The sequence below is a fragment of the Barbus barbus genome (assembly GCF_936440315.1).
Source record: "Barbus barbus genome assembly, chromosome: 44".
Lineage (NCBI taxonomy): Eukaryota > Metazoa > Chordata > Actinopteri > Cypriniformes > Cyprinidae > Barbus > Barbus barbus.
In genome coordinates, this window is record NC_136722.1 from 2,278,118 (window position 1) to 2,290,444 (window position 12,327).

Sequence of the window (12,327 nt, forward strand, 5' to 3'; positions counted from 1 at the left end):
ACAGTATGCATACACATATATGTCTATCCATCACATCTGCAATTATGTGAAGTATATTTCACATATATTCCAGTATGTGTTGTACCAAAACACTTTTCTACGATCCGTCAAGCTTTTATACTGGTGTACTAAAGCATATGATTCTTAAACAACACTTGTCTGATCAGTATCTGATGAAGGAATTATATGCAACGTGAAATTTTGATTTAAAAACATGTATTAATCTGTATTTACATTTTATATGATTATGTTTGCTGATTATGATTTAGTGGTCTTCATAACATGTGAAAGACTTTACGGACCATTAAACTCACCTCATAACTTTAATACTGTAGGAATTACTACCATACATTATTGTTATCATCTCATACATTGTTGATGGTCTGAAATATGCTGCTGTCATCAAGAATCAGAAGCGAGGTCACAGATTTGTGTGTCAGACTGACCTGATCTTGGGCTCATCTTGACTTGCTCTGGTTCCATGGAGGTGTTTTTCTCCAGTGGAAGAGGAAGTGCTGAGCCTATATTAATCAGAATGGAGCTCCTCATGGGTACATCTGACTGGAGCTTCTCAGCAGACCATCTCCTCTTTTACAGAGACCGTGAGTGCAGCACTTTTAACGACACTTTCAGAACTGTATTTCTGAATGCTTTAGCATTATATACAACAAGGCAGTTTAGTTGGGGTTTGCAATTTATGACCTATAGCAGACAGACCTGCCATGCCTTATAGCTGATGTATCTCAAAATTTACCAAAGGGTAGGGTTGTTCGATTCATTAATTTTTGGAACTGACTCTGATTTCTGGTTCTAGAAACTCCAAACGATTCTTCACTGTTGTTTTTTGATCTCGATTTTATTTTATTTGATCTTTTTTAAAGCTTGGAAGAACATGTTCACCTAATCTCACTCTGACCACATGATATAAATTAGTGAAAAGAATTAGTATTCATTGTTTATTATCAGCATATTATCAGCTTATTCTATTCATGTACTTCAGACACCTAGAACTAAGCCACTTTTGTGCATCAACGTCTGCATTGTGTGTTTTAGGTGCAAAAATGCATTACAGGAAACTTTTCCAAATCATAGGCTAATCAATATATGGCATTCGACATGCAGGATCACAGAATCAGAGTGGCTACAAACCTCATTAACTTGTTAATGAAAGGTAATTCATGAGCAATATGCCTTCACAGACATACCATAACACAACCAAATATGTATGTGAAGGCATAAAATAATGGCTGCAATTGCTTTTTGAACAATTCATTAAAATGAACTGTCCAAAAGAACCGGTTTGTGGTTAGCTCAATTGAAAAGGGCAACTTTTTCCACAACTTTTGGAATCAATTTCTTGCTTCCTTGATTCCCAATGACTTGGAAGCAAGGAATCGATTCCCAGCCCTTTCAAAAGGACTGTCTGTATGCCTGAAGTTTTCTAAAATTAAAATCATCTTTCATCCAGGACAACGTCAAGACATTTTGTGCACATCATGTCACTTCTACCCTACCCCACTCAGCCCTGGGAACTCCAACACGGCCGTATTTCCATTGACCACTCAAACTCAGATGAGTCTAACCCACCTACGCATGAGGCTTTTGATGTTCTGAGGCCAAGGGGACCTTCAGATGAAGGTAAAGTCTTACCCTTGTTTGCATTTATGCATGCCATTCTGTACTTAAAATATTCAAACATTTGCCACAGTTTGTGAAAGTAAGTCTTTTTTTAGAAACAAAAGCTGCAGGTCTCTCAGTCTTAAGCATTGACATGCGTGTAACGGAGAACAAAAAAGACCACAACGCAGACAAGTACAAGTGTTCCACCCTCATCGTGCGCAGGAATAAAGAGTTCACTATCATCATCAAACTTGACCGGGCCTTCAATGCAGAGCAGGATGATGTGCAGATGGAATTCCTGATTGGTGAGCCTCTGCATTTAGTTATAAATTGTAATACATGATAAGCTACATAAGGCATCTGTAATGAAGAAGCAGCTTATGAAATATCTCCATAGCCTCGCACAGGTATAATCTGCTGATCTGTTCACCACAGGCAGGTCACCTGATGAAAACAAGGGCACATATATCACTGTATCAATCGGAAAAAGGAAACATAAAGGGCGCTGGAAGGGTCGTGTGGTAGAAATAGAAGGCAATGACGTGACAGTGGGGATAACACCTGACGCCAGCTGCATCATTGGCCGTTTCCGCACCTTTGTAGCAGTAATGACTGATTTGGGAAAACAGCGCACTGAGAGGAACCCCGACACTGATTTATATGTGCTGTTCAATCCTTGGGACCCCGGTGAGTACGACTGTAACACAATGACAACAAACTTAACAACGGACCTTTGATAAGTCTGTACATTTGCTTGAGGCCATCACTGGACCATTATCAACTTATTACACATATGCTGACACATGCATATTGTATGTGTTGCTACCCAGCGGATCAAGTGTACATGGACAAAGAAGAAGACAGGCAGGAGTATGTGATCAATGATGTGGGGACTATCTACAATGGAGAATTCAACAACATAACCTCCCGTTCATGGAACTTTGGGCAGGTTGGAAGTAATCTGGAGATGTTTCTTCACATCAGCATACAAAAATTCTCCCACTGAGCTCACGTATATGTAGCATCATTAAACCTAGGGGTGTCCAATCCTGCTTCTGGAGGACCACTTTCCTTCAGAGTTTAGCTCCAACCTGCTCAAACACACCTGCCTGAAAGTTTCTAGGGGTGTTTCTCAATCATAAAGCTGAATTCTAGTAAAGTTGCTTACCTTGGCTGCCACATCATCATGCACCATCGAAGCCCAACTCAATTTTAGTGATCCTTAAAAGATGCATCGAGTGTATCCTTTGTGTCTTCCAATCAACAACAATCCTTTGTACACACGTACACAAGACCGAAAATGAGCCAGGATTGAGCATGACTAATTTCATATCATTCTAGTCTTCAGTGCTGGGGAGGACTCCAGCCTAGAAGCCTCAGAAGGACTGGTCTAGGAAGGACACAGCTTCACTAGGATGTAGCCGTCCAGTTGAGAATCACCCTAGAGTACGTCCACTTCGCTCTTAGGCTGATGATACAGGGGGCAAATTTTTAAGCAATGTTGCCAAGCAACTTTGGCCAATGTTGCCATCAACGGGCAACCAGGTGAGACACAGGGCCCATGACCAATCTAAATTATCCAGATAGAAATTTGTTACCCATTCTCAATGGGAAAGTGCCCAAGCAACTTTGTTTTAAAAAAGTTGCCCCGTGTATCATCAGCCTTAGACTCGCAAACTTCTCTAAGAACTTCCCCTTAGGGGAAACCCTGCCACCATTTTGAGGTACTTTCCACTTCGTTAAATGGATGAGGGAAGTTTATATGGACAGACCCTCAACACCTTGACTTTGACTGAGGGAGCGAGGCTACTCATATGTATACTTCAGGAAACTCTATATACCATAATGCAACGTGACACAGCAAATTACACTTAATTGACCCACACCCCAATGTAAATAATAGGATGTAAATTACAAATCATCACCTCAGCATATTCCAAGTCAACAAAGGCTTAGGACATTCCAATTAAACCTATTGCAAGGGTTCCGCTAGTTGTGGGCACTCACATAGCAACATAGGCTATGAGGTACAACGAGAAGCTAGCAAAGGAAGGAAATTAAAAAACTTTAATTGGAAGACAGCCCGAGTAATCCCGATGCCCTTGATTAGCTGATGCAAGTGTGTTTAATTAGTGTTGAAGCTAAACTTTGCAGGAAAGTGGCCCTCCAATAATAGGAATGGAAACCCTTGAATTAACTTCCTATGTGGTTTACTGTAGTTTGAAGAGGGGGTTCTGGATGCCTGCCTATTGGCATTGGATGCTGGCAAAGTACCACTACTGTTCCGTGGAAATGCCACTGAAGTAGTTCGGCAAGGATCAGCTCTGGTATGATTTCATAATAAGAATCAAAGTATGGACAATACCATGAACAAGTAACCATTTTATATTTGGTGGTATATTTTCAGATGAACGCCCAAGATGACGATGGTCTCATGGTTGGCAGCTGGAGTGGTGAATACTCCGGCGGCACAGCACCCACTGCCTGGACAGGAAGTCCTGAAATCCTGCTCAAATATGCCAAAGAAGGTTGTGAGCCTGTGTGCTTTGCTCAGTGCTGGGTGTTTGCCGGCGTGCTGAACACTTGTGAGTATGGCGATGATCCATGGGGTGTCCGTTTAAAAAATTTTCTTCATGATAGTTGAAAATATTGTGTAGGCATCATCATTCTACAAATTTTTTGCAACAATTGCTCAACCCCCCTATCCAGTTTTTCGCTGTCTCGGGATCCCTACACGGGTCATCACCAATTTCTTCTCTGCTCATGACAACACGGGCAACTTGAAGACAGACATTATGCTGGACGATGAAGGGAAAGTGGACCGAAGCCGAACGAGAGATTCAATCTGGTGAGATTCCCTAAAAAAAAGGTTACATCCAAGAGGTCCACAATTGTGTATTTCAGAAAATTGGTACCTAGGTTGACACAACAAGGTGTGTTTACACGGCAAGGCTTAATGCACAGATTCAATGTTTTGTCCTATCCGTTTTCATTTACTTAAAGCTGCAGCCAGTTGGTGGATCATTTATAGCCTTTTCTCACAGCAGCTGGAATAATTAAATTTATAATTTTGATGGCAGATTGTAAATCTAGAAAGGATTAAGTTTTTATGAACCACATGTATATGACTGAAATTAGATTATATTCCAGTTTTAAATGTGCATTTGATTACAGATAGCCTATGTGGGATTACACAAGTTTGGTATTTTAAATAGAACTAATTCTAAGGAAGAATAATTAGCTTTTTGGGTTTCTTTATATGAAATTCGAATGGTATGACAATTAGAGATTAGACTGTACAGAAATTGAAATCTACATGTAACACTAATACACACCTATCTGATGTGATATGAGCTAACCGATCATTAGGTTTAATCACCATTGGTAGTGCAAGTTATTGTAATGCTTTTTTCCTCAGTTGGTCAGAACAAAAGTGGCAGACTTGTTACTTACTTGTTCCGATGACAATACCAGGAGAAAATTCTTATTTGGGTCATATTTCCAAGACGTAGGCAAGAATCTGTGATTCCGAAGTACAGTTTCCACACCAGTGCCGTGACTGACAGCCACACATCAAACATTAGATTCATTCGCGCTGAGGAGCCGTGCTGACTCACAGGCCACGTAAAGGAAATAATTCCGCCAATAACTGCAAAATTATCAAACAGAGATGGCGACAAAGAGGCAAAATTTATGGACTAGAGCTTTAAGATTTAAGACGACTCGTATCTGATATCTGCGTTTACATGAATCCCCTCCTAAACTAGAACAATTCCATTGGTGATCACTTTCAGCGACTTGGTTGATCCTTGTGTTTTGAACAGCCGTAAATGAAAATGATAGTTCACGTTGGGTGGTTCTTGGATTTTAGTGCACACTAGTGTGATTATCCCACTTATGCCATGATCTCTTTCATGGATGAGTTAAAACTGTCATGTTTGCAGTGAAAAATTTGGCTGAACGGATAAAATTATGGTAGTATTCGTAAATTGTTTTATCTACTCGTCATGAGAGCCGCGTATAATTACTCAAAAAACAGTGACATTATTATCAACTTGGACAGAAAATAAAATGCAGCTTTTAGTAGCAAAGATATTTATAAAATTCATGAGCCAGCAGCTCAAAACAAGTTTCAGTGCTCCTGAATACTTCATAAAAAAGTGGAATTTTTGTGTGAGCACATGCAGGCAACATCTGCTTCATAATTGGACAAAGTAAAGTTATCTTTGTGGGGAAATGGGTCTCCCTCACCTTGTGATGGCTTGGAATTTCAATGGGAATCGGATTTATGTGTTTAGAAGTGGTCAAATGTCCAGATATTGGATATGTATCTGATTGGATCTCGTGCGGATATTTGTGTTAACATGTTTGTAGGTGGGGGAGTGAATAACTAACACTCTCTCCACCCTCAGTACCACGACTGAGGTGAGACCCTTGAGCAAGGCACCGAACCCCCAACTGCTCCCCGGGCGCCGCAGCATTATGTACACAGTATGTTCACTACTGTGTGTACACTTGGATGGGTTAAATGCAGAGCACAAATTCCGAGTATGGGTCACCATACTTGGCCACACACCACTTCAAAATGCAATTTTGTATTTCACAGGAACTACCACTGCTGGAATGAGGTGTACATGAAGAGGCTTGATCTGCCTGAAAAATACTCTGGCTGGCAGGTGGTCGACAGCACCCCTCAGGAGACCAGTGATGGTATGATCCATGACATGACTCCTGCCACATCATAAAAGTACCATAGAAGTACCTTTTTGACCCAAGTTTACATATGAGCTATTTTACTTGTCCCACACAGGTCTTTATCGATGTGGCCCAACGTCTGTCAATGCTATCAAAGAGGGAGAGCTCAGCTATCCATTCGATGCAAAGTTTGTCTTTGCAGAGGTAAGAAGCACGTCAGTGTTCTTTGATGTTTTTACCCTGTAGATTTAATTAACAAGATATTAAAATCTTAGCTACATGCAAACGCACATGAGAAAAAACCTTTTTCCTGTCCTCAGATTAACAGTGATGTGATATACCATATGTCTGATAAGTCTGGAAAAATGAAGATTATCCATGTAGACTCTGCGTATATGGGAAAGCTCCTTGTGACTAAAAAGAAGGACTGTTGCGAATATGAGGACATCACGTCTACTTATAAATACCCAGAAGGTATAGGTACTGCTATTGACTAGCAGTCATTAGAATATTAGTAGACTGTCTGCTTATTATCTTCTAACACTTTATTTTGATGGGTCCACAACATACAACATACTGACTATGAGAAACTTTGCAAGTATGTAAACTTATTCTACTAACCCTAAACCTACCCAACTGAGAGTTAGTAGACATGGAGTTGCAAATTAATGAGAATTAGTTGACATGTAGTTAGAAAGTTACTTACAGTTAGTAGAATGTCTAAAGTGGACTATCGAAATAAAGTGTACCTTAATCTTTTTGTATTCTATCTGTTTTCTTTTTATTTATTATACAATTAACAAAATAAAAAGGCCTCTAACACTAGCTTGCTCTATTCTATTTCTATTCTATCTGTTTTCTTTTTATTTATTTTGTAAGTAAAAAAAAAAACCTTGCTATGTGTGCTGCGTTAAGCTAACTGAGACTTGTTGTAGCACTTGCATATCATTGCTCTTTTGTTGATTTTGATTGCTTCTATTGTCCTCATTTGTAAGTCTCTTTGGATAAAAGCGTCTGCTAAATGACTAAATGTAAATGTAAACTTCATTTGGTCCAAAAACATCTTAAAAGCCTTTAATGTTTATTTATACTGGGTAATTTGATATTACCCTGTTGAAAAAAACCTAGCATATGCTGGATGCCCTGAAGCATTGGAGCTGGTCTAAGCTGGTACTTAGCTGGTCACAAGCTGGTGCTGGTCCTACACAACTAGCTCCTGCTCAGGACCAGCTCATATCCAGCTCATAATCAGCTCACGACCAACTAAGGACCAGCTTAAACCAGCTACCATGCTTCAAAACATACCTAACCAGCATATGCTGTTTTTTTCAACAGGGTAGAGGGCAGTCAAAACTAAACTGTGTTGTGTTCTGGATTCTTGGAGCTACAGTTTAAAAGCACAGTTGATTACAATAACACAAGAGTTCTCTATTGACACTTATGAGACTTGACTTAAAGCCCTTCAGTTATTTGATTATTCAACAGACTCACATGAGGACGGCAAACATCCTATGGACATGTGTGCCAAACAATAGTGTTTTGATTGATGTGGGAAGGAGTGAAAAATGCCAATATTTTGCCTTCAACCTTCCTGACTCTAGGAAGTCTCAAGGAGAGAGAGGCCATGCAGATGGCAGATCGTCGTGGAGTTTCTACCAAGGACTACTTGCCACTCACTGAAGCAGGTGTGGATTTTGAGCTCCTGGCCGACACCATCAAAATGGGTGACGACCTCAAGCTGACGCTGAACATCAAGAACCAGACCAGCCAAACCTGCAACCTCAGCACCATCATCACTGGCTGTGTGGTGTACTACACAGGCGTCACTAGCACAACGTTTATGCATGAAAACAAGTCTGTAACTGTGGAAGCATCAAAGAGTGAGTCAGACACAAGTGTTTCTGTAAAACTGTTCACTATCTTGAGATCGAGTTATAACTCTAAGGAATTCTACAAAAAACAAACAAACAAACAAAAAAAAAACCAACAACTGCTAACGGATTAGATCATAATGTGATCATATTATCTTTACAGCTGAGTCTCTGACTGTAGATGTCAAAGCTTTGGAGTACATGCCCTACCTTGTGGAACAGTCCAACCTGCTCTTCGTGGTGTATGGGCACGTCGAGGAAAAGGACGCATCCCTTTCCACGATGAGAGTTGTTACTCTTAGTCCTCCTGAACTCTCAATAAAGGTAGTAACCATTCTTAGGGGAACCTGTGTGCAGGGCTGGGTTTTGAGTTCACAATTGATATTAAAGGGATAGTTCACCCAAAAATTCAAATTCTGTCATTAATTACTCACCTTCATGAGCTCAGCCTTGTTTACTATCAGAGGAAAGCACGTTCATGTGTCGTGGTACTCTCCAAAATGGTGCTAGGGTGACGCGGAGGAGAAGAATTGTTGAATAAATTCATTATTTTTGTTTTCTTTGTGCACAAAAAGTATTCTCGTAGCTTCGTAAAATTACGGTTGAACCACTGATGTCACATGGACTGTTCTAACGATGTCCATACTACGTTTCTGTGCCTTGATCGCGGTAGTTCTCTTGCTGTCTATGCAGGGTCAGACAGCTCTCGGATTTCATCCCCAAAAAAATCTTAATTTGTGTTCCGAAGACGAATGAAGGTCTTACGGGTTTGGAACGACATGAGGGTGAGCAATTAATGACAGAATTTTCATTTTTGGGTAAACTATCCCTTTAATTTGGAAATATTTCAGAATATAATGAACATTCTGTCATAATTTACTCACCCTTTGGTTGTCCCAAACCTGTATTTATTTATTGATCGACTGACTTTCATTCAAAGGATAAAAACAGTTGAAAGTAACTCACTAAACTGGACCTTAATAGAAAAAGGTTTATTGGTTATTACTATAAAACACAATGGCAACATTGAAAAATAAATCTGACATATTCCATACACCTGCCTTTAAATTTGATAACTTCAGGGGTGCAGTTTTAAGAATAATTTTTAAGTTTTAATAACAACTGGTAAAGCTGAGTTATGTTGCTTTCAATTTCTCATGCCAAGTTCGTATTTACGAGTTGGGAAGTTGTAATTACTACGTCATGTGCATGTACTTTTTCTACAAAAAGTTGGCATTAAACAGTCTTTTTTTCCCTATTGTGGTGTATGGAACTTATTCTAGAACAAGAAAACTGTAGCGTGAGACTTGATTTTGTACATCGGGAATTGATTGGATTGTTTTATCAATGTCATTTGCTGCAGTCTCACATGAATGAAAGGTTATCCTGCCATCGTGCCAGTAAAAATGTCGTCAGATAAGAGATGGAAGGGGAAGTTTTTTGATTAATGAGCACGATTAAGATTTTAGGGGTCATTCTTATCATCTTATCATATTTTCATGCAACATAATCAATGACTTGCATCTGAGTCAACGAGATGGAGGGAAGTTAGATAGGGAAGGGCATTAAAAAAAGAAGTAGAACAGATCTATGATGGATTCCGCTGGCTTTTGTCACATTGCTTGCATCTGGTGTAGACAGGGTTTCAGTTCCTTTAGCAATAACTCAGTGACATCTGCTGGATGGGAGTTGCACTACAAATAATATTTAGTTGAGTTTTATTTATTATTAGTCCTTATCTTAGTTACAATTTTCCAAATTTACCTTTATAATTGCACAAAGAGCTTTGCAAAAGCACTAAATGATTGTTGCTGCTCTACATTATAATTTATCTACAGATGGCTGGATCTCCCCAGGTTGGCAAGGAAGTCACAGTCAGTGTTGATTTCCAGAATCCCTATAATTTCATCCTGCAAAATGTTCAGCTCCGCATTGATGGACCTGGTCTGATAACGGCCAAATTGAAACGTTACAGGTAAACTTTATATTTATATATATATATATATATATTTCACTGGCAAGTGAAATAAAGCAAACACAAATAGATGTCCCAATAACTACACCATACCCATAAACACCTCCAGACATATACAAAGACAAATATAGTATTTCTTTTTTGTGCATATACACTATATCCATATACATTAACTTAATTAATTCAATAATTCATTTATCCGTGTGACTCCTGTTTATGTTGTGGTCATGAATGAGCATACACTCTAAATATTTAGTTTCTTTTGTGTGTGTTTCCACTTGCAGCCAGATATTACCTGGTGCCTCAGTGAAATATAAAGTGTCACTGTTCCCTCGATCTCTGGGGAAGAAGGTGCTGATGGCGTGTCTAGACTGCCCTCTACTGAGACAGGTCACCAATCAGCTGGAATTTGAAGTAGTGCAAGACTACAGTGTGAATGGGAACAATATAGAGAAAATACAGGGAAAGTGAAACTGAGGAGAAAGCACAATAGCAGAGTTCCCTGTACCATTGATTTGCTTTGCTTTGCTTCCCTAAGCAAATATGTTTTTACCAAGAATTAAATAATTAAATGTTACATCTCAAATTCCACCTGATCACCCAACTGAATTTAAAAGAATAGTTCGCTCAAAAATGATGCAGACTTAATTTTTTCCCAAACCCTTATGACTTTCTTTGTTCTGTGGAACACAACAGATATTTTGAAAAACAGAAGAGAAATTTATACAGGTTTGGACAACATGAGGGTGAGTTAATGATAGTTTAGCAGAACTATCCCTTTAAATCAGCAAGTGTGAGAACTATAATACAAATGACATCCGTTGAAATCACTAGTGATCTGCAACATAGCTAACTTGTGTTTTGTTTGGGGAAATGTTTTCTCTGGTTGGAAGGAATCTGTATTAATCACAATGTATTGTTGTTTTACGGTGCTCTAATGCCATGGACTATGTTGTACTAATGCAAATTAACAATAAATGTTTAGCATGAAAGCTTTTTCAATGTACTGAATTATTTATTGAAATATTTATTTTAATTTGAACACCAACACTCATATTTGTGCATAAGATATATAAATTATTTATAAGAACTGTGATCATTTAGCCTACTCACTTAATGTCATTCCAAACCTACTTGATTTTATTTTCTTCTGTGAAACATGAACAAAAAAATGCACCAATTGTTCAGCTGATAAAACATCTTTGCTGTTGATGTGCTTTATTTTGATATCCCACAATCTTGTGGGATGGATTGTAATTGGTAATCTTTTATTGGTGGCTTGTTAAAACCTCTAAATTCTAACAGAATAATTTTTGATGGTTTGTAATTTGTAATGGAAACCATTAGAATTTCTGTGATGGTTTCTATTTTCTAGCAGGGTTTGGTGGTCAGTGTGCAAATGTATGCTTATGTTAACATTACTTTTGCATGAAGACATCTACATTGGCAAAAGTCAATTACACTTTTAAAACATAAATATTGCGAAATAAATGCTTAATTGACCATATGTGTGCTATTTAGAGTATACTATGACTGGAGCCATACTATCCCCCCCCCAAAAGATCCTTGGGGGAAGTAGAGGCTGGTTCTGGCTGGCGCTCAGGAGGAGCGGGCACTGGAGGGTGCTTTCGTGGAGCGGGCACTGGAGGGTGCTTTGGAGGTGCAGGCTCAGCAAAGCGCTTTCGAGGGGCTGGCAATGGAGGGCACTGTCGAGGAGCTGGCACTGGAGCATGCTCTGGGAAGGAGTGAGCAGTGGCCGGCGGCGGGCTTGATTTTCCTGTGGACGGCGGGCTTGGGAGAGCCGCGGACGACGACGGGCTGATTCTGGCTCAAGGCAGGACACTCACCAGACACCGGAGGATCCCTTCCCTCCAGCTTAGTCCTATGGTGGGTCTGGGAGGTCCACGGGATGATGGTAGTTGGCCCCGTGCCAGAACAGCGAGAGAATGGTGGCGCAGCGAGTACCGTCGCCTGCAGAACTCCCAGGAATACTTGACAAAGGGGAGATCTCGGTGGGCAAGGTCGATAAAGCGAGCTGCGACTTCCATCGCCGCAGGGAAAAAACAGGAACAACAAAACACTCACAAAACGGGGAGAAAAGGCGCAGAGGTAACTGTCTTTTGGTCCACTGTTCTGTCACGACTGGCACTGTGAGAAGCGAGGAAT

At 39.8% G+C, this 12,327-nt stretch overlaps 1 protein-coding gene across 1 annotated transcript; it reads left to right on the forward strand.

Moving 5' to 3' along the window:
- Positions 1-1,496: 1,496 nt before the first annotated feature.
- Positions 1,497-11,983, forward strand: f13a1a.2 (coagulation factor XIII, A1 polypeptide a, tandem duplicate 2; the record flags this gene model as incomplete). Its single annotated transcript, XM_079406504.1, has 15 exons — positions 1,497-1,638; positions 1,734-1,925; positions 2,056-2,307; positions 2,451-2,569; positions 3,840-3,947; positions 4,028-4,205; positions 4,330-4,468; positions 6,227-6,330; positions 6,431-6,519; positions 6,636-6,789; positions 7,917-8,195; positions 8,350-8,510; positions 10,025-10,161; positions 10,446-10,593; positions 11,765-11,983. The coding sequence occupies 15 exons, from the start codon at positions 1,497-1,499 to the stop codon at positions 11,981-11,983; spliced, it is 2,421 nt and encodes an 806-aa protein (XP_079262630.1).
- Positions 11,984-12,327: the final 344 nt, after the last annotated feature.